General features: G+C 46.0%; 1 protein-coding gene across 3 annotated transcripts in view; it reads right to left on the reverse strand.

Annotated features, from left to right (window-relative positions):
* Nucleotides 1-23,725, reverse strand: part of Msh2 (mutS homolog 2) — a 59,147-nt gene that overhangs the window by 13,595 nt on the left and 21,827 nt on the right. For 2 of the 3 annotated variants that reach the window (XM_087554885.1, NM_031058.2), the window contains exons 8-9: nucleotides 19,634-19,743; nucleotides 476-599 (exon numbers count right to left, since the gene is read on the reverse strand). In XM_087554885.1, coding sequence (XP_087411011.1) covers nucleotides 476-599; nucleotides 19,634-19,743 — 234 coding nt within the window. Of the gene's footprint in view, nucleotides 1-475; nucleotides 600-19,633; nucleotides 19,744-22,924; nucleotides 23,070-23,725 lie in introns of those variants that run through there. The other variant, XR_015622171.1, reaches the window with a different exon arrangement.

Below are 23,725 nucleotides of genomic sequence, written 5' to 3' on the forward strand. Positions count from 1 at the left end.
AAGATTTCTCATCTATTTTTCCTCACTTTATCTATTTGTGTATGGAGTGTGTGGAATCGTGTGCCGTGACTCAGTGGCTCAACATGGAGCTCAGAGGAGAAATCATGTGAGCCAGGTTCCCCACTCAGGAGTTGGGCTGCTCACCGCCCAGGCCAAACTCCTCTTTTTAACCAAAGCACGTCTGAAGCCTAGGGTAAAACTAAAAGCGGGCAAACGCAGTTTCTAAACCAAAATCTGACTCTGACAAGAATTTCACAGAGAGAGTAATGATTTGCTAGCTAAACTTTCTATACCTAAGATCTGTCAAATTTTCTATCACAGCCTCTGCTCATAATTTTACTCAAAGTAATTATTACACCACACTAAAAAAAAAAAAAAAAAATACTAGATACAGGACTAGTCTGAGCAAAGCTCGTGCCCTCTCGGGGTGAAAAGAGAAAGGACTGGGGGACATGGGGACACAGGGCAGCCTCACCAAGACCCCGCGCTGCACTTATTAAGGTGGACTGCATCTTCTTCTCCAGACCATCCATGACTTCTCTTAGCTCACTCAGGTTAGGATCAAATGAAGGTTTTACAAGGAATTCGTGGTTCTCCACCTACAAGAGGAACAAACAAACGGTTGAAGATAGACCTCACGAAGCTATTTCTTCTACCTGTGTCCATCTGGCTAACGCTGGCAGGAACGACCATCCCTAACACATTCAGCTAACACTGTGAGTAGCCTTCTACGTGTTGACAGATTTCAATAGGAACTTAAAGATACACAGGAATTGCCCATGGAAGCAGACCCACAGACCATGGCGTGGCTGTCCAGTTACCTTGTTTACAGTTCCTCAGGTAGTGCTAAAGAAAGGGCCAGTCGTCAGAGCCATCACCACACTGTGCTTTCTCCAAACCAAAGATCTGCCTGAAGAGCCTCAAAAGCCCCAACTCAGCACAGCACTCCACGCCCAGCACCTCCTCCAAAACACCTCTTAGAAATCTGTATCTAGGGGGCTGGAGGGATGGCTCAGCGGTTAAGAGCACTGACTGCGCTTCCTGAGGTCCTGAATTCAATTCCCAGCAACCACATGGTGGCTCACACCCATCTGTGATGAGATCTGATGCCCTCTTCTGGTGTGTCTGAGGACAGCTGCAGTGTACTCACATACATAAAATCAATAATCTGTATCTAGCTAGTGCAGGCAAGGTGGCTCATGGGTAAAAGAACTCATGACTGCCAAGTGTGGCGATCTGAGTCCCATCCCTGGAGCCCATGTGGTACAGGGTGAAAAATGACACACCAGAGTTGTCCTCTGTAGCTGTGCCATGAATGGTATACTTGCACCGCCCTTCCACAAATAAACACGTGTATGTGTATACACGTTCAAAATCTGTGGTGGCATTTGTCCTTAATCCTAACACTTAGAAGGCAGAGGCACGAGAATCTCTCTGTGACTCAAAGTCAGCCTGGTCTACTCAGTAGGTTCCAGACCAGCCAAGGTTACATAGGAACACGATAACTAAACATGAACGAATGAACGAACCAACGACCTGAAAATTTTTCTTCAAACTGAAGTTCAGCTGAGGCCCCAGTTTACAAGACAGATAACTTGTGAGCACTTTCTAAACTCAAAGCTGCAGTGACCACATAAAAACCAGACACGGCTTTGCGCTCCTGTAACTCCCAGAAGCAGGAGGACAGATAGATCCCTAGAGCTCATACATATATACCACACCCACACAGCAAAATCAGTAAACACAATTCAGCTGGGCATGGCAGCACACCTTCATCTCACTGCCTGGGAGGGAGAGGCAGGGAGAACCGGAGTTCTCGGTCATCCAGGACTGTATACAAAGTTGGAGCACAGTTGTGGGTACATGAGACCCTGCCTCAAACCCCTAAAGCTCATCAACATTTCATGACTTGTTTGTTTGTTTGTTTGTTTGTTTGTTTTTGAGACAGGATTTTTTCTGTGTAGCCCAGGCTGTCCTGAAACTCATTTTTTCGACCAGGCTGGCTTCGAACTCACAGAGACCTGCCTGCCTCCACCTCTCCAGTGCACATCAACATCCAGCTCAAAGTGTCATGACTTAATGACACATTTTAGAGGAGAGTGAATGCTGGGGTCAGCCATGGCACTCTTAGGCGCTGTCTCTGTAAGCTGCTCCAACGCTACTACTGCTGTGGGGACAGCGCTCACAGTCTGGTTGCAGACGGGCACTGAACCTGGAACTGCTGAGCTCTGCTGCTGGAATACTTGGGAGTCGAGGTGTGTGGCACCATGTCTGCCTATTTTATTATTAACCAGCAAGAGAGTGTGATGAAAACTGGATCTCATTTTTAAAAGCACATACATGGAATTTAAGTCTTTATTATGCAGACTTTTAAAAAGACAACTGATTTGAGCATTAAGGGAATTGGTCCCTAGTCAAGGAGCAAACCATGGAGACAGAGAGACTCAAATGTTCATGGCTCTTCAAGCCTAGTGACTGCTCTTTTATTTTTTTTTAAAGCAAATGACTAAAATTTAAACAAATAAAGTTACAAAAGAACATTTAAAAAAGAAGTCTATCTGTACCAGGCATTAAAAGTTATTAAATAGACAATTATACATAAAAGCTTAATATGAGAGTGAGTCAGTTTTCTAAAACGGGTCGACAGAAACACATTCACTAAATAAGGCTGAGATAAACTGCTCCTAATTATCATCCACTTAATCAGAGCACATCTTCACATTCCCAAAGTGAACTACACAGGAGAAAAAACCAAATTACAGAAAGCTAGCGGAAAGTGAGTCAAATATTTAAAATAAAGCATGTTCCAGATATATGAAATATTAAAAGCTAAAATTCTGAGTAGATGTTTTTAAAGATGAAAAGTATTCCACAGCTTAACCAAAAATATAAACACGTAAAAGCTTTTTGTCGGGGCACTTCTCTGCATATCAGGAAAGTACTAGGGTCATCAGAGAGCAGGCATAAGCACCTAAAATGAGCAGTAGAGAACAGAGGAAAATGCTGTAATAAAGGACATGAATATTTAAACAGCCTTGAGCTCTCCCCATGCAGGCAGCCATTCCAGCAGCTTTTCTCCTGCTTCCTGCCCCCACCTAAGAAAAGAAACTGCAGATGCTAGGGAGGCTTCCTGAACTACATAGGCACAGCCACGCCTTTGGAGAGTGAAGTTGGTAGATGCTTAAAAAGAACGGTGGCTAGACACATCGACACACATCTCACTAATCCCACCCTTCGGAGGACAGAAACAGGCAGATCTCTGGGCTCAAGGCCAGCCTTGTCTACAGGGAGAGTTCCAAGACAGCCAAAGCTACACAGACAAACCCTGTCTTGAAACACAAAACACACAAAAAAGGTAGGGGCAGGGCAAAATGCAATGAGACTTGGATGTGTTTACTCTGACACAGCTCTTCTACCAGAAATTTATGGAAATGATGAAACAGAAGCAAAATAAACATACAGGCTAGATAAAGCCTCCACAGTTTCCTGATAAAGCCTCCAGACAGTTCTCTTTACATAACTCATCGATAGAACAGAGTACTAATACTCGGTTAAACATATAATGAAGATTATCCAGAAATAAGGATCAATTGCAGGGGAGAAGAAATCCCAGTGCTGTCAAGAAAGACTGGAAGTGTGCTACATTATGTAAGTTGCTTCTCCCAGGGCAGAGGCAAAGCAGGGGCCAGGCCAAGTTCCCCTCCTCAAGCCCACCGTATAGAAAAGTGACGATGAGGCAAAGCCTCGAATCCTTCTCCAGATGAGAAAAGGCCGTCCAAAGGCTGCTGGAAGACTGTGGAGACGGAGCTGGGCAGCTAACAGCCCTCACAGAGGACCCAAGTTCAGCTCCTGCGCTCACGGCATCCACATGGAGGATCACATGGGGCTCAGACCACCTGTAACTATAGTTCTAGAGGACGCCATGTTTCTTCTGACCTTCTCTGGCCCCTGCACCTGCATGCTGTACATACACACTGAGGCGCACATAAATAAAGTATGTAGAAATACATGTTTAAAACAAAAATAGAGAAAGAGCTGCAGGGGGAAATGACTTGGCCTTTCATGTGGCTGAAATAAATGTGGCTAAAGGAAGCACATCCCATAGGCATCCTCGGCGAGCAGCCTGCCACTCGCCCACATGGGGCTCAGAACTTTAGTCACTGTTTTTCAAACAGTACCACCTACCTCGGCACTAAAACGAGCCACTGGATCAGCAAAGGTGGCAGGCAGGCAGGCAGGCAGGCAGGCAGGCAGGCAGGCAGGCAGACAGACAGACAGACAGACAGAGAGACAAGCAAGGAGCTCGTAGTGGGATAAAAGACTGAGAAAGGTAAGGCTGGACCTTAGCCAAGTCACTAAAGGACTCACCGATACACCAGAGACGGTCTGAAATCACATTACCAATTCTGAAAGAGTAGAAAACCTTTATAGAGGACGCACAGCAAAAGATGAAGAAATTAGAAAACAAATAAATATAAAAGATACTAAGATTTTCTAGGTTTTATATGTTTTCATATTTTATGATGTGAGTGATTTGCCTGGTGGTACCTACCGTGTGTGCTTTGGTGACCTTGGAGGTCAGAAAAGTACATGGGGTCCCCTGGGACTGGATATGATCTGCCATGCCTTGTGGGTGCCGGAGACCAAAGCTGGGTCCTTACAAGCACAAGTACACGATCTGCTGAGCCAACTCTCTAGCCCAGGGTATTTTTTAGATAATTACGTTATAAAAGCCCCACTACCCCAGAAGTATTAGATAAAATATTATAAGCAAGCTTTTCCAAACATCAGTTGGAGAAAAATTCCATCTAACGAACGCCAAGTGAAGACTTTCCAACATAAAACCAGGGAGACTATTTCAATGTCTGCTTCATGCCAGACATGGTTCCCAAGCCTGTAATCCCAGCATTCTGGAGGCCAAGGCAGTAACTCTCTGTACATGAGGCCAAACTTGCCTCTCTATACATAGCCAGTTCCAGGATGGTCTGGTGAGACCTATTAATTAGTGATTGATGAGGGAGGGCCCAGTCCATTGTGGACAGTGCCATCCCTAGGCTAGTGGTCCTGTGTTCTATAAAAAAGCAGGCTGAGCAAGCCATGACTGGCCAGCTAGTGAGGCCCTCCATGGCCTCTGCATCCGCTCCTGCCTCCAGGTTCCTGCCCTGTTTGAGTTCCTGCTCTGACTTCCCTCAAAGATGTGAAGTGTAAGCCACATGAGCCTGTCGCTCCCAAGTGTTCTGGTCCCGGTGCTTTGTACAGCAACGGTAACTCTCACTGTGCCTCAGCAACAAGGAGGCCTTGCATCCGTCCCCCCTGGAGGAGGAGGAGCGAAGGCAGAACACCCTCCACCCTGACCATGGAGTCTGGATGCTAGGCACTGGCTTTTTATGGCCCTTGTTTCTACTGTGATCAAAACTATTGGGTTTCTTTTTGTTTTGTTTTGTTTTGTTTTTAGCAAAGCAACCTTCCTAGCTTCCCTCAGAACCAGACATGGGGTTCTAAATCAATCCAAGCCAAGAGAATGGGAACAAAAGTTATGTGTACCACTTCCAAAATAAATGACACATTTCAGCTGGCTGGAAAGAGTCACCTTCATCTGAAGATGAAAATGGGACAGTGGTGAAACAGCCCAGAGCCACATCCCCGCCACAGGAGCTGCTCGCCTGTCCTACTCCTGGTACTGACCCCCAGGCTGTCGTGGTGAAAACTTCTAATCTCAGTAAAAACACCACAGAACACTTCCATTCTTGTTTGCTTTTCTTCTTTAAGCCACCAGCATTCACTTGTGCATCTTGTTTTAAGTTCATTCATCCCGATAGATCTGGAAAGCCCCAGGCTGAGCTGAGAAGGAGTCCAGAAAGCTTCCCTGCAGCTGGAGGGGTGCACACGCCTTTAATCCCAACACTAAGTGGGCCAGTGACTCTGGGAGCTAAGCTGGTCGAGGACGGGGAAGAAGCACACGATTCACACAAAGTTCAGCTAAGTGAGAACTGACTATCCACACATGTAAAGTGCACGAGGAAACAAGCCACCAGACATACATGCACATGCATGTACAAATACAAAGGTTCAACAAGACACAGTGCACAACCAAGGACCCAAGAGAAAACGTGAGGCAGAGCCCAGAGGCAGAGCATACAGACCACCATGCACAGTATCTGAGGTTCCTTCCCCAGCACCAAACAAACTTCAATTAATTAACTTTAGATATGGAAATTTAAATATTTAAGACATTTAGGGAAATATTAAAAAATACCTACTACTTAAGATAGTAGGAAGCTAAAATTGAACTGACTGAGTGAATGAATGAGTGAGTGAGTGAATGAATATGCACATACAATCCCTGGAAGAAATACTGACCGACAAGAGGGGGCATTGACAATGGCAGAAGGCCCAGCCTGTGTTCAACTGTAGTCCAGGAAAGAGAAAGGAAGAACAAGAGCAGGATTCAACTCGTTTTGGTGGCTGCTTGTCACCTGAGCTTGTCACCAGAGAAGAGGGAACCCCAGCAGTGAGAACCTGCCCCTAAGGGCTGACCACGGGAGGATGGCGATTGTGTAAGGGCCCTGCCCACTGTGGGTGGTGCCATCCCTAGACAGTAGCCTGAGGTATATAAGAAAGTAAACTGAGCTGGTGAGAAGGAGCACCTCAGTAAAGTCCACTCCTCCACAGCCTACAGTGATCTGTGAGGTGAAACAGACCCTTGGTCATGCATGGTCTTTATCACAGCAGCAGGGGGCACGCACGCTAAGACACTGTTATACTCCAGAGTTAAGCAGAGATATGAACTGGCTGTAGAGACGCAGCAAGCAAGCTCAGCTGGAGAAAGCCACGCAAGTACAGTGATTCAGATTAACTCCCATGATGCAGACAGTGGGAAAAACTGACTCCTGGGGAATCCCAACCACCTCTAACGCTAGTTCTAGGGGACATAAAGCCCTCTTCCGGTTTCCTCAAATACCTGCATGCACATAGAAAACACACACACACACACACACACACACACACACACACACACACAGCGCGCTGGCTGATCTTCCAGAGGATCCAGGTTCAATTCCCAGCACCCACATGACAGCTCACAACTGCTTGTAATTCTAGTCCTAGAGGATCTGACACCTTCACACAGACAAAACACCAATGCACATGAAATAAAAATGAATTAAAAGATAAAGAAAAAAGAAAACAAGGAAGTGAAGGGCCCTAGGGGCTTTTACCAGCCTTATACCCACCGCCTCAGGCCAAGGCTAGGCCAAGTTCCATTCTCCACCCACAGGTCTCAGGAGGAGCAGGGATGTTCTTGAAAACTGCAGAATGTACTGATAGTCGCCTGACCCTCTGGTCCCAGATAGAGTTCAAATGCATGTCATATGCTTGCTAGTGAATAGATTCAAAGGTCAATATGCTTAGCCAATAAGTTTAAACTGTAACCTTGCTGATGTTACCTGTACCCCTAAAAAGTATAAAAACTGCTTGTTATAGACATTCGGGGTTGCCTTCTAGTCACTCCCTACGAGGGGCTGATAAAGAGTAAACCCTAGAAAATCCCGTGGGGAAGAAAGCTGACCATCCAGGAGTGCAGACATCCTGAGACCGCAGGACAGACTGCCACGTCTGCACACCTCTGCCCACATCCCTGGTCCAAGGGGAAACTGCAGAGTGCCTCTGGACACAGGGAATAGGAACCAACAGCCGCCAGTACCCACAGTTCTGGTGTGTGCCCAGGACCGAACTGAACCAGACAAACAGCAACCTGCACCCAAATCCCATGGGGGAGAGAGCTGGACCCTCAGAAGTGTGGACACTCCTGAGAAGTCAGAGGAGACTATCCTCTGCCCACAGCCCAGACCCAAGAGGGAATCGCATAGTGCCAACTGTGCCCGCTGGGTGCAAGGACCTAGGAGCAATCCCTGATTCCTGCCAGCGCCTAGAGCTGGAAGGCAGTCTTCAGGAGCACTGACACACCTGAAATCAGAACACGTGTTCTCAGGAAAAGCTGAAAGAAAACAGGAAAGCATTTCTACAGGAATGTTGACACAGAGGCCTACAGCAGGGCCAAGTCACTCCCAGAAACAGCAAGACAAGCAAACACCAGAGACAACCCCAATGGCTAGAGGCAAGCGCAGGAACCTAAGCAACAGACACCAAGACTACTTGGCATCATCAGAGCCCAGACCTCCCACCAAAGAAAATACTGGATATTCAAACACACCGGAAAAGCAAGATTTAGATTTAAAATCACATTTTTTGATAATGATGGAGAACTTTAAGAAACACATAAAGAATTCCCTTAAAAAAATGCAGGAAAATACAAGTAAACAAGTAGAAGCCCTTAGAAAGGAAACACAAAAATCCCAACACAATCAAACAGGTGAACGAATTGAAAATGGAAATAGAAGCAATAAAGAATGTACAAAGGTAAACAACCCTGGATATAGAAAACCAAAGGAAGAGACAAGGAGCCGTAGATACAAGCATCACCGACAGAATACAATAGATAGAAGAGAGAATCTCAGGGGCAGAAGATACCATAGAAATCATTGACACAACCATCAAAGATAATGTAAAACACAAAAAGCTACTGGCCCAAAACATACAGAAAATCCAGGACACAATGAGAAGATCAAACCTAAGGATAATAGGTATAGAAGAGAGTGAAGACTCCCAGCTCAAAGGACCAGTAAATATCTTCAACAAAATCATAGAAGAAAACTTCCCTAACCTAAAAAAAGAGATGCCCATAAACATACAAGAAGCCTACAGAACTCCAAATAGATTGGACCAGAAAAGAAACTCCTCCCATCATATAATAGTCAAAATACCAAATGCACAAAACAAAGAAAGAACATTAAAAGCAGTAAGGGTCAAGTGACTATAAAGGCAGACCTATAAGAATTACACCAGAGACTATGAAAGCCAGAAGATTCTAATGTCATACAGACCCTAAGAGAACACAAATGCCAGCCCAGGTTACTGTATCCAGCAAAACTCTCAATTAACATAGATGGAGAAACCAAGATATTCCAGGACAAAACCAAATTTACGCAATATCTTTCTACGAATCCAGTCCTACAAAGGATAATAGATGGAAAACTCCAATACAAGGTGAAAGACCCCAGCTTAGCAGCAGTAACGCCATTTTGCAAGGCTGTACTTAAGATGACTGGTTCAGAGAAAGGTTAAAACACTGAGTACAAAGCGGCTGCCAAGCAGGATGTGTTTGGTTGAAGGCCTGGCAACAGGACGACTGTGGTTGAGCACCTGACAATGAAAAAAGCCCCGGGAGAGGTCCCACACCCTGGTGGGGGGCCGAGTCAGTCGTTATGTTCCAAGAAGGTAGCTAAGAAACTTGCCCCCGGGCTGAACCCTTGGGGGGCCGAGTCAGCCGTTATGTTTCAGGAAGGTAGCTAGGAAACTTGCCCCCGGGCTGAACCCTTGGGGGGCCGAGTCAGCCGTTATGTTTCAAGAAGGTAGCTAGGAAACTTGCCCCCGGGCTAAACCCTTGCCATATTAGAATCCACCAATTATATCCCTGTAACCATGCATCTGCTTCTGTATGCTTGCTTCTGCTCCCCAAAATCCTATAAAAGCCCATCCTTGGTTCTGTGGGGCGCGCCAGTCCCCCGAGTGACTGAAGCGCCCGCAGGTGCCTGTGCCTGTGTATCCCGACAATAAACCAAATCCTCTTGCTGATTGCATCCTGTGGTGTCTCGGTCTGGTCTTTGGAGTTAGAGGGTCTCCATCCCGAGGGAAAGTTCTCCCTGAGAGCTTTTCAAAGGAAGGAAACCACACCGTACAGAAACCAAGAATATAATTTCCTTGCGATGAAACCAAAAGAGAGACAAACAAGCATAATTCCACGTCTAACAACGAAAATAATAGGAAGCAACAATCACTATTCCTTAATATCTCTCAACATCAACAGACTCAATACCCCAATAAAAAGGCATAGACTAACAGACTGGATACGTAAAGAGGACCCAGCATTTTGCTGCATGCGGGAAACATACCTCAGAGACAAAGACAGACACTACCTCAGAGTAAATGGCTGGAAAACAACTTTCCAAGCAAATGGTCCAAAGAAACAAGTTTGAGTTGCCATTCTAATATCAAATAAAATTGACTTTCAACCAAAAGTCATTAAAAAAGATAAGAACACTTCATATTCATCAAAGGAAAAATCCACCAAGATGAACTCTCAATTCTAAATATCTATGCTTCAAATGCAAGGGCACCTACAATCATAAAAGAAATCTGACTAAAGCTCAAAGCACACATTGCACCTCACACGATAACAGTAGGAGATTTCAACACCCCACTCTCATCAATGGACAGATCATGGAAACAAAAATTGAACAGAGACTACAGAAACTAACAGAAGTTATGAACCAAATGGATTTAACAGATATTTATAGAACATTCCATCCTAAATCAAAAGGACATAACTGGGTTGGGGATTTAGCTCAGTGGTAGAGCGCTTGCCTAGGAAGCGCAAGGCCCTGGGTTCGGTCCCCAGCTCCAAAAAAAAGAACCAAAAAAAAAAAAAAAAAGGATATAACTTCTCAGCACCTCAAGGAACCTTCTCCAAAATTGACCATATAATTGGTCACACAACAGGCCTCAACAGATACAGGAAGACAGAAATAACCCCATGCGTCCTATCAGATCACCATGGACTAAGACTGGTCTTCAATAACAACAATAATGACAGAAAGCCCACATATACATGGAATTGAACAATGCTCTTCAATGACAACCTGGTCAAGTAAGAAATAAAGAAACTAAAGACTTCTTAGAATTTAATGAAAATGAAGGTACAACATACCCAAACTTATGGGACACAATGAAAGCTGTGGTAAGAGGAAAACTCATAGCGCTGAGTGCCTGCAGAAAGCAACAGGAGAGAGCATATGTCAGCAGCTTGACAGCACACCTAAAAGCTCTAGAACAAAAAGAAATAAATAAACCCAAGAGAAGTAGAAGGCAGGAAATAATCAAACTCAAGGTTGAAATCAACCAAGTAGAAACTAAAAGGACTATACAAAGAATCAACAGAACCAGGAGCTGGTTCTTTGAGAAAATCAACAAGATAGAAAAACCCTTAGCCAGACTAACGAGAGGACACAGAGAGTGTATCCAAATTAACAAAATCAGAAATGAAAAGGGAGACATAACTACAGAATCAGAGGAAATTCAAAAAATCATCAGATCCTACTACAAAAGCCTATATTCAACAAAACTTGAAAATCTGGAGGAAATGGACAATTTCCTAGACAGATACCAGGTACTAAAGTTAAATCAGGAACAAATAAACCATCAGAACAACCCCATAACTCCTAAAGAAATAGAAGCAGTTATTAAAAGTCTCCCAACCAAAAAGAGCCCAGGTCCAGATGGGTTCAGTGCAGAATTCTTTTTTTTTAAATCTTTTTTCTTTTTTCTTTTTTTTCGGAGCTGGGGACCAAACCCAGGGCCTTTCGCTTGCTAGGCAAGCGCTCTACCACTGAGCTAAATCCCCAACCCCTCAGTGCAGAATTCTATCAGACCTTCATAGAAGACCAATACTGTCCAAATTAATCCACAAAATTGAAACAGACGGAGCACTACCAAAATCCTTCTATGAAGCCACAATTACTCTTATACCTAAACCACACAAAGACCCAACAAAGAAAGAGAACTTCACATATAACAGCCATTCAGAGCCTGGCCAACCTGTGGCCCATATATATATAGCCACCAAAACTAGATAAGATTGATGAAGATAAAAAATGCATGCTGAAAGGGACCAGATATAGGTCTCTCCTGAGAGACACATCCAGAGCATGTCCAATACAGAGGTCAATGCTAACAGCAAACCACCGAACTGAGAACAGGACCCCCTTGGGGGGAATTAGAGGAAGGATTGAAAGAGGTGAAAGAGCTTGCAATCCCATAAAAACAGCAATGCCAACCAACCAGAGCTGCCAGGGACTCAACCACTACCGAAACACTATACATGGACTGACCCAGGGCTCCAAATGCATATGTAACAGAGAATAGCCTTGTTGGGGCACCAGTGGAAGGGGAAGCCCTTGGTCCTGCCAAGGTTGGACCCCCAGTGCAGGGGAAGATGGGGGGTGGGGGTGGGAGTAAGGGGGATGTATGGAGGGAATACCTGTATGAGGGAGAGGGATGGGAGGGGATGGGAGCTTATGGACAGGAAACCGGGAAGGAGAATAACATTTGAAATATAAGTAAAGAAATATATCTAATAAAAATTAAAAAAAAAAAAGAGTAGACCCCAACACCCCAGGAAAATAAATCTCTTGTGTTTGCATCGAACTCTGTTCTAGTGTCTCACTTGGGGGGGTCTCCCAATAATTAAGACTCACTTCGAGCCTTGACATGACAATGACATCCAAGGTTGTCTTAGAGTTCCACTGCTGTGAACAGATGCCATGACCTCTTATAATGACAAACACTGAACTGGGGATGGCTGACAGCTTCAGAGGTTCAGTCCATTATCATCTTGGCAAGAAGTATGGCAGTGTGCAGGTAGACAAGGTGCTAGAGAAGGAGCTGAGGTCTGCATCTTGATCTGAAGACAGTCGGAGGGGACCGGGAGAGCACTGACTTCTTCCACAGTGAGCAGCAGGCGGCCTCAAAGCCCACCTGCACATTGACACACTTCCTCTAACACAGCCACAGCTCCTAATAGTGCCAATCCCTAGGGACCGAGCATATTCAAACCACCACAGAGGGGAAGCGGAAAGATCTGCACTGGATATGTTCAAAATAAACTGTATACATTGTAAAAAAAAATCTTAAAAAATTAATATGAGGGGTTGGGGATTTAGCTCAGTGGTAGAGCGCTTGCCTAGGAAGCGCAAGGCCCTGGGTTCGGTCCCCAGCTCCGAAAAAAAAAAAAAAAAGAAAAAGGAAAAAAAAAAAATTAATATGATTCACTGAAACACCAAGGAAATGTTCAGTTTTGTAAAAATCAACACCTTCTTGAATTTTGGCTTAGGATAGTTTGGATCTACATTTATTTCTAAAACAGGAGAAAAAAAAGAGGACTTATGGAAAACAGCCACAGAAATACTTACTGAGGGGTGGAGTGGGGTGGGGGAAGCGCACAGGAAGCAAGCCATTGTGTAAATGAGACCCTTCATTACATGAACTCCTAAGCACAGCTGGGGCACAGCAAGACTTTCAGAGATCAGACATGAACAATTGAGAGTCTCTGGAGAATTTCTGAAAGTTGTTCTAAAAATGTAATCTGAATGCCTTAGTTCATTACAAATATCTGTGCTGACGGTGATTTGAACTTGCCTTACAACCTGAGATACGGTTAGAGGCGGGTCTAAGTCAGCTCCCAGGAGTGTGGCCTTTTATTAGGACTGAGTTCCACATATTAAACTGTAAGCGCCTCCATTACAGTGACTAAGGGGTAACTGCTACTGGCCACAGCAGCCCTGCCAGGCCCTGCAGTGTTCACACTTAAATGTCCCTCCTGCAGGAAGCTGATATGTGAGTGTTACAGCTTGGATGGAAAGGATCCCGGCTGTAGGGAGCCACAGAATACCAAAGTCACACTTCACAACAGACCTCACACAGATTTACTGAGAGGGAAGCCCGGGAGGGCGGCTGCCCAGAGAAACCAGCAGAGTGCAGGGTTTAAAGAGTAAAGGGTATCCGTGGGCAGGAGTGGAGCTGTCCAGGGTGGTCTAGGATTGGGTACTATGTGGCGATGACGGTCTCTAGAGATGAGCTTACGAGCCATCCCTTCCCACCCACCCAGGTTAGTATCAACAGCCAACAGCTAACCAGTCCTAACTGTTCTGGTCTAGAATGGCACCCAGCAGCAGCTGAGCCAACTTCCTGTGCCTGCCATTGCAACTGAGAGATTTTCTTTCTCCACTGAAGAGATAAGTCAACGAGCAAGACTGGACAACGGGCACTGCCAGGTCTAAATGTAAACCCCCAATGCCCCAGGCTGACTGCTGTGAGATTTATCCAACTGGGTCCCTCTCAAAACTCGTCTAACACACCTGGTTCTTTCTGCTCTGTGCTCCGTGGCCTGACCTCAGCATATTCTAGAAAACCAATCTAAATGGCCACCAGGAGGCACTCTACAAACTGACCTCGAAAATGTCTGCACAGGGCAAGAAGACTGAACTCCCTCATGTTCAAGTTTTTAGGAACTGCACTTCTGTACCTAGTGCTTGACAACCCCTCTTGTTGGCCAGGGTCACTGCGCCCCAAACAACCTTTTATCCAAGGACTTGGATTGAGTCACTGGCTCCCCCACCCCTTCCCTTCCCCCTACCCACCTCCCATCTCCCGTTTCTCCTCCCACTGCTCCCCTTCTAATGTACCACCTCCCCCTTTATGAACCTCCTCCCCATCCTGCTCTGCCCCTCCCCCTATGACCCTGTAACCCACACCCTAGTCTGCCCTGCCTGGACAGACAGACAGACAGACAGACAGACAGACAGACAGACACACACACACACACACACACACACACACACACGGCTTCTTACAACAGTCTGGTAGACCTCTGCTGTCTGCTGCCCTCCAAGAGGTGGCAAGAGCTGAGGGCCTTGTTCCAACTCACGTTCCTTTCTCCCTACACAACCTCCCCCAGACTGAAATGTGGTGAGGCTCCTCCTCAGCCAACCTATCCACCTATATTTGAAAGAGTTCCACTACCTTTGCCAGGCCTATGACCTATGAACTGTATGTCATACAGGGTTCCACTCTCACTCCTGAGGAACACGGGTGGGTTCGAGCAGCCGCCAGAAAGTACACAGACTAGACCCACTTAGTGGACAATACAGTTCCTGTGAGTGACAAGTTAGTGCCAGCTGCAGAACCCAGCTGGGATTACCAGCCAGGTCAGGATGGCTACCAGAGGAGGGACCTTATGGTCTGTTGCCTCCTTCAGGGAATGGAGTTAGAGTCAACTAATGATGACTTTAATAAATTCCATGAAAATCCCACCATGATTCAATATACTCTCCTGGAACCAGCCTCCCGAAGAGAAACCATGGTCCTCACTATCCATTTTACTTCTCAGTCATTGTAGAGGGAATATTTTCTGTACTGTATAGATGCATTACCTGTCAATTTAAAAGACTATGGCCTATGGCTTGGGCAGGAAATGGAAAGTGAGACATCGGGGAGGCACAGAGAATTCTGGGACAGAGCCAGGCATGGGAAGATTCACCAGAGGAAGATAGAACAAGACGGACGCATAGTACCTGAGCACAGGTAATTAGCCACGTGACAGAATGTAGGTTAAAATAACTGGGTTGTCTAAGCTATGATCTAGTCAGAAGAGCACAGCTATATGGCCAAAGTATTTGTAAACATATTTCGAGTCTGAGTCTTATTTCTGGGAGCGTGGGACCATGAGGTAGAAGACCAGACCTAACTTCTCCAAGTCCCAGTCACATAGTTGGAAAAACTAAAAGGCAGAGAGAGGAGGGTTCTCAAACCCCCTGACAGAAGCTGGTGAAAATAGCTTTTAAAGTCTTCAAAAGCATGAGAGGAGGTGGCAGAGAGAGCTCCCGGCAGGCTTGGCTACGGCAGAAGGCTACCCTCTGCCAGGGGCCTGTTTCAAATGTGGCAACTGCCGCTAGCCTCAGTAGCCCATGAAGCCACCCCGCCTACTGGCGGCCAGCAACTACAGATTGGAATGCCCCCACGTGGGCCCGCCTTCCATGCCCAGCTACAGAGGCCCAGCCCCACTAGCACAGACACTGCAGACCCTTAGAGCTCCTTGGCCACAGGACTGATGGCTCCATGGCCTCATCAAGCCGAGATGAGGCAGCAACAGATGAGCCTACCTTGTTCCTGATGGACACGGGCTACCTTCTTTGTTTTAACTTCAACTTGGGTCACACACCATCACCAATCTGTCCCGAGGATGTAACCCCCTCCCATACTAAGGCCCTGAACTTCCCTGCACTCTTGCAAGGTGATTCTTCTTGAGCCTTTCTGGTCATACCTGTCTGCCTGGGTTCCTTTACTCCGCCATGAAATCCTTAGCTGCTTTGGAGCCTCCCTGGGCCCCATAAATAACCTTTCCTGAGTCTTATCTTCTTTCCCTAGTTGCCTCACAGATCTACGCCAGGCTCACCTGTCCCTACCCTACAGATCCACTCAACCCTCCTCTTCCTCCTCCTTTCCCTCCAGACCCCAGTTTCCTGAAACCCAGTGCTGCGGTCTCAAGCCATTACCCACCTACTATCCCAGGGACTCTAGACTCGCCTCGCAACACTCCCATTCTCCCAGTGCACGAGCCTTCCGGTGCCTACCACATAGTACACCAATAAGGTAGATATCCAACCTACCCTGTCCAACAACCCTTCCACCCTCCTGTTTACACTCCTCCTCTATCTCCTACTTTACCATAGAGGACACAAAGGATCCCTTCTTTACTGTCCCCCTGAGCCCTGATTCTTATTGCCTCTTTGCCTTCACCTGGGAGGACCCTGATACACGCACTGGCTTCAAGGCAGCTCACAGGGACAGTTCTCACTCAAGGCTTCCAGGACAGTCCTCATTCTTCTTGCCAAGCTTTGACTCTGGACCTCTCCTCAGGACCTTAATCCTAGCACACTTCATTATATAAGATGACATTTTACTCCGCAGCCTTTCCTTGTCTGTCCCAAAAAAAACCAGTGACTTACTACTCAACTCTCTTGGTTCCCTGGGTTACCATGCCTCTCCATCTAAAGCCCAGCTGTGCTCTCCCACTGCTGTGTACATAGGCATCCAACTCGGCCCAGGGTGTACGACCCTCACCTCTGATCAAGTCCAAGTCTTTCAGGCAAACCAGATTCTTTCATTTTTTGTCCCTGGTGGGGTTCTTCAGATACTGGATCCCCAATTTTGCTCTTACAGCTAAGCCACTACACCAAGCAGCTAGAGAGAGTTCCCAAGTCTCCCACTCCCCCCGAAGCCAACCACAGTCTGCTGTCACTTCTCTTTACTGGAGGACACCCTCTTAGCAGCCTGCCCTGGCCCTCCAGACCCCACCCACCCCTACTGCCTCTTTACAGAGGAATGACTGCAGGTGTTTTAGCTCAGTCAACTGGGCCCTCCCATAGGCCAGAACTTTTGCCCTCCATCTGTGGATGGCAGCCATGTTTGAGGACCTTCACCATGGTGGCAGAACTTACCCAGGAGACCCAAGCTCACCCTGATCCAGTTCATCATGGCAGACTCCACCCCTCACCTCTCCATCCTTGAGTCATTTCCCTCTTTCCCTCCCTGGGTCCTCTGGGGTCCAAGCCTTTCATCTGTTTCTAGAAAAACCCCAAATTACCTTGACCCCCAGTCCTGCTCTAAATCCTGCAACCCTCTGTAACCCTCCTCCCTGTCCCATCCCCCTATACCTCCTCTCACTCATAGCCCAAAGACTATGGAGACTCTATGCTCACCCTGGCCTGGGCTTTTAACCAACCCCTTAGAGACCCAGCTCATCCTCTTTGTGGATGGGAGCTCTCACTGACAGACTGGTACACCTCCAAGTGGCTTGTGCTGTGGTCACCTCCACTGAAACAGTTGGGGCAAACCACCTCCCAGTGGGGACCTCTTCACAGCAGGCTGAGGTAACTGCTTAACCATGGACTGCAAATAGCCAAGGGCCAACATCTCCAATTCTGCCTCATTAAAAGCCCATACCCACTCCTCCTTTTGGATGGAAAGGAGCTTTTTCTCACCACCAAGGGTATGTTCATTGTGACCAACCTTATGTAGCCCCTTAGGGCCACACTTTTGGATGCTCTCCAACTCCCAGCAGAGGTGGCCGTCATTCACTGCCAGGGACAGCAGACTCCACTCTTCCTGCCTCCTCCTACAAACCTCAGGGCCAGCTGAGCTGGAGCAAATAACAAGTCCCTAGTCAACAGGACCACACATCTTGACATCTCTGACAGCAGTCCCAAGCCCCTCACCACCCCGCCCCGCCCAGCCCCACCCAGCCCTAGGTAACCACCCAGGGGTGCACGCCCAGCATGCAGCAGACAGTCATTCTCCTTTACCTACAAACTGTGAAGAGCTTCCCTACCACAGTCTGCCCTTGACTGTTTCAGTCTCATCCCCCAAGGCCCGGTAGCTCACTCCCAAATAAACTTGCCTGTTTTCTTTTAATTCAGCTCAAATTGGCTTATTTCTTTGGCAGAAAAAAACCTATTCATGGCAAATAATAGGGTTCAACTGCTACTGGTAGCTACTCTAAGGCCAAAGGGACTGGTTTTGATTAAATCAAGAAACCAGGCCTTCCAGAGGGTTCCACTGAACCTAGCAATTCTAAATAAAACCTACCCTCTTCTAGACTTCTTAAACTTTGTCTTATTCTTTCCAGAACATACTGACTAACACCAGTACTCGTGCACAAACACACATACGGTCTAAAACAACCAAAATAAATCAAGATCACAAATTATCAACTCAAATAGATCTACAGGTACTAAGAACCCAACCAAACTGTTACCTTGATGCCAATAATGTGAGTATATATCCTGGCATAGTCTTTTCATGGGAAATTCAGCTTAGATTTTTTTTTTTTTTTTTTTGAGCTGAGGACCGAACCCAAGATTTTTATTTTTTTAAGTTTAGGAAAAATTTAAGCAGGATATTGTGGTGCATGCCTGTAATCCCAGCATTTGATATATAGGCCTTGAGCTGGAGGCCAGCCTCAGTCAGAGAGACTCAGAGAGAGGCTGGCGAGATGGCTTGGAGGCTAAGAGCACTTGATGTTCTTCTAGAGGATCCAGGTTCGGTTCCCAGCACCATGTGGTAACTCACAATCATCTAACCTAGTTACAGGCAGTCAGATGCCCTTTTCTGGCTTCCACCAGCACCAGATACACACACAATATAGTTTTGTATACAGGCAGAACACATACACAGAAAATGAAAATAAATAAAAAACAAAAAGTGAACATCTATGCCTATTTTATGCACAAACTAACCACCTTACCTCCCCAAAACAACTTTCTACAGGACAAAAAATGACGCTTCCTTGTATCCTGTTCACTTTCCTGTTTTCTGAGATTTACACTGTAGTCTACACTGAGCTTGAACTCCTACAATTGTTGTGACCCAGTCTCCTGCCAGCTGAGATTACATGAGCCCCCGAGGTTCAGTAACTAGAATTCCTCTGCCTTGATGAAAATGTGTCCAAGTTGAACATTCGGAATCATTTATGATGTCATTCTCTCTCAACCCGGAACTGCCGCACACCCTTCCTTGTACTCCTTGCACTAACATTCGGGAGGCTGAGGCAGGTGGATACCATGTTCCAGGATAAACAGCAGGAAGCATCCCGCACCCAGTCTCTGCACTCAATGACTCCTATCTTCACTGAAAAGGACTGGTGGGGCTGGATGGAGCAGTGGTCAGACACTCGCCACCACATTCAAGGCCATGGGTTCAATCCCCAGCATCCCCTAGCAAGTCCATTCCTCCTTGTCTGTCACTTAAGTTTACACCAATTAGCCACAAAGGTGCCACACAAAGTGCCAAAAATACAAACTCAAAACAAAATATTTTTAAATATGATTTTTCTGTTTTGTTTCTCGTTACTTTTTCCTTTCCAAAACTACTTTGCTGTAGGAATTAAATGTAAATTGCATACCTGATCCATATCTAAAGTCGTTTCTATCATTTCTTGAAATTTTGAAAAATCAGAACGAAGATCAGTAAGAGGAGTCACAAAAACTGCCAACAACAATGCCTGGTGTCTTCCTAAAACAAAGCAGAAACAGAAATAAAAACAACAGCTCGTAACAATTAAAATAATGAACATCCTTTGAACCAGGAAGCACGACCTATATAGGTCTCTGAACTCAGTTCTACCTTTCTGCTTTAACTCAAAAGTTATCTACAAACAGGGAACTGCTGTGGTGTCTGCACCCAATGCCCCACTACTGGGCACTGCCCTCCCTGGATGTCTGTCGTCTCCTTCAGAGCAATGTGGAAACATTAACTATGACTAAATGATAAAGCCATAGAAATAAGACCTCTAATTTTCATCTAATCTCCATTAACAACCCAGTGCTCCAATCAAGTCTTTAAACTGGGAACTTGGCTGTTAAGAAGGAATAACGTGACAGGAGGAACAGGAACCAACAAGGTACCAGGAAGGCAGAGTTGGGGCTGGCGCCAGCCCAGCCATGCTGCTCAGTGGCTTGCTCATCTGCAGCCTGGCATCCTGAGCCCTGTCCTTGTCAGCACAATACACTGACAATGCGGCGACGCAGAAGACAGGTATGCACCCGGACGACAGCCATGGCAGTGTGCTCCACATGAGCCACCTCACCCTACACCACTAGTCACTACTACTTGGGACACAAGGATTACTTTTTTCTCCTCACCGCCACTTAATGCTTGAAGGCATTCTGCAGGTGACCACTAGCACACGGAATTTTAATCCGAAGTAATTAATTCCCATCTGACGGCTCTCCAGTGAGAATGATGAAAGCACTGGGAGTCACACTGCATTATGAACCACCACTGCCTCTAACACCCTGAGGACACTACATATGTGAGAACAGACAGGCTGGAAACAACCCTTTGCCTACATGACGTCTGCTGTGTTACAATGCCTGGCTCTTTATCTCTACTTGGCTTCAGAACTCCTGGTAAAGGATGAATGGCAGCCAATCAAAACAGTGATGCTGGGTCATAGAAAGCCCTAGCCCCACTGTCTCCAGTAACATTTTCAAAGGGGAATGGCAGTGAGACCCTGTAATCCCAGGCCTTTGGAGAAACCACAGGTATTGAGGACAGACTAGGACTATACTATAAGGTCCTGTCTTTAAAAGCTAAAATCACTTCCAAGAATGAACCTTAGCAAGGACAACCACTTCGCTTTCCACTGTGTTAAGATATACAAAGGGCACAAAAACATTTGCTAATACTTAACAACAACAAATACTGAACCTCAGTGTTAATTTGTAACTTTGTTGAAACCGCACTCTATTTAAAGCAGATACCCTGCAGCAGCTGAGCGCTGGTGGCGCACACCTTTAAACACAGCACTCGGGAGGCAGAGGCAGGTGGATCTGTGTGTTCAAGACCAGCCTGGGAATTCCAGGACAGGGGGAGAGAGAGCGAGAGAGCACGAGAGAGAGAGACGAGCTAAGGTGAACCCTACAGATAACTTGTTTCTATCTAATACTTTGTCAGTTCAGTATTTTGCAATTTTTGTGCAAGAACTTGTTTTCCATAAACACTGTCTTTCTATCTCATGACTTAGAAGGATTTTCAAGAATTCTCATGATGGGGCTGGTGAAGACAGCTCAGAAATTAAAGAGCGCAGGCTACTCTTGTAGCCAGAGGACCTAAACTGACTTTCCAGTCACCCATATGGAGGCAGCTCAGTTCTCTTTAACTTCAGTTCCAGGGTTTAAGATTCCCAGAGGGCGGGCTGGAGAGATGGCTCAGCAGTTAAGAGCACCCGACTGCTCTTTCAGAGGTCCTGAGTTCAATTCCCAGCAACCACATGGTGGCTCACAACCATCTGTAAAGAGATCCGATGCCCTCTTCTGGTGTATCTGAAGACAGCTACAGTGTACTTATATATATAATAAATAAATAAATCTTTAAAAAAAAAAAAAAAAAAAGATTCCCAGAGGGCACCAGTAACAAAAGCACAAGCGTACAGGAAAAAGTGCACGAGCGCGCAAACACACACACACACACACACACACACGGTATCAGAATACCTGTTACATAAAGAAAACAGAACAAAAATCAAAAATAGCTGTTGCACTGCAGATGTGTGGCTTGTCACCCTCGGTGTCCCCATCCTCTCCAACAGACTCCTGGAACCTTTGCCACCTCATCAGGCAAAGGTTGAGTTTTAACCCACACCGAGCCATTTTATATTAACGGCCACAGCCAGGAAAGCCCTGCACAAGCTAAGACAAGGTCCACAGGCCCCTGCACATCAAGGTAGAGCATGAACACAGTTCATCCTTTCATCTCCTCTCTAATTCCCAATACAGGTAATAAAGCTGCGCGACATTGTTACCAATCAAAACACCAACCATGCTCTCAAATCAGATAACGGAGTTTGGAGTCATCCAAAGTGTCATTGAAATTCATCATTCAGGAGGCTGGGGATGCCTCAGTGGTTAGGAGCATACATAGACCCACACTGGGCAGCTCACGATTACCCACAACTCCAGCTCCAGGGGTTTCAGACTGTGGCCTCCAGGGGCACCTATATTCATTCACATGTAGACAGACCCACATACACATAATTAAAATTAAAAATAAAGATGCATTACTTTGAAATTGAAGGCACAGGCCTGTCATTTCTTTCTTAGAAACAAGGCTGTAACTATGCTGCATAAGCTGGTATAAACCCCTGCATATAAGCAGTGTGCCTGCCCCGGCCTGCCCAGCTGGGATACAGAATTAAACCACCACGCCCAATCTGTGAGCATGTCCCCCGACCCTTTTTAGATTTATTCATCTTTAATTTTATATAAAATACATCCTTGATGCCCACAGAAATCAGAAGAGGTCACCAGATACCCTAGAACTGGAGTTTGGAATGGCCGTGATGGCCACAGAAGTGCTGGAAATCAAACCTGTCCTCTGCAAAAGCAACAAGCGCTCTTAAGCACTCAGCTGTCTCTCCAGCCCCTTAGACTCTTTTCAATGGCATTAACTAAGGGCTGGAGAGGTAGAACTGAGTGCTGCTCCCAGAGGACCAGTTTAGTTCCAAGATCCCACACCAGGCAGCAAACAATTACATTCGCTCTGGAGACCTGTCTTCCTGTCCCTTCCAAAAGGAAGGGAGGAGAGAGGGATGGACAGATGGACACACACGCACACACAATTTAGATTCATCAATTACAAGTCCACTGCTCTGTATCAAGGGTTTGCACCTTTTTTATTTTTTTTTTATTTTTTTCAGAGCTGAGAACCGAACCCAGGACCTTGCGCTTACTAGGCAAGGCTCTACTACTGAGCTAAATCCCCAACCCCAAGGGTTTGCATCTTGATAACTATACTTCAACAGGATTTTTTTTTTTTTTTTTTGGTTCTTTTTTTCGGAGCTGGGGACCGAACCCAGGGCCTTGCGTTTCCTAGGTAAGCGCTCTACCACTGAGCTAAATCCCCAGCCCCAACAGGATTATTTTTCTTTTGCACTTGTTTTATTTCATATGTTTAAAACCATTACTCTAAAAATAATTTTTATTAGAAGCCAAAATAGCTGGTAGTACAAAACAAAAACGAAATTACAAACATGAGATACCGGGCTGAAGAAGTGGCCCAGAGGTAAAGAGGACTGGCTGCTCTTCCAGAGGGCCCTGCACCACACACCGGCTCCTAATCACCTGTACTCCAACTACAGAGTACTGGACGCCCTCTCAACTCTGCGGGCTCAGGCCACTTGGCTTTGTTTTTAATTTTAAAGAGAGAGGACACACACACTAGACAGGCCTCAACTCCAGCCTTAATTCCTACCACTCTTCCCGTATTTTCTAGCACTGTGACTAAAACGTCACCTTACTTCACAACGTGTCCAATCCCTGCTAGCCTGAAATGCGGCACTGGCTGATGATACAGTAGGCTCCCTAGCCCCTCGCATCCTAGAAGCTGGCTCTGTTTCATCATTCAAATCTCATGTTGGAAAGTAATTTCTTTGACTTTCCTTTCTTCTTGTTTGTTTTGGTTTTCGAGACAAGGTTTCACTCTACAGCCCAGGCTG

The sequence above is a fragment of the Rattus norvegicus genome, chromosome 6, assembly GCF_021556685.1.
Source record: "Rattus norvegicus strain SHRSP/BbbUtx chromosome 6, alternate assembly SHRSP_T2T, whole genome shotgun sequence".
Lineage (NCBI taxonomy): Eukaryota > Metazoa > Chordata > Mammalia > Rodentia > Muridae > Rattus > Rattus norvegicus.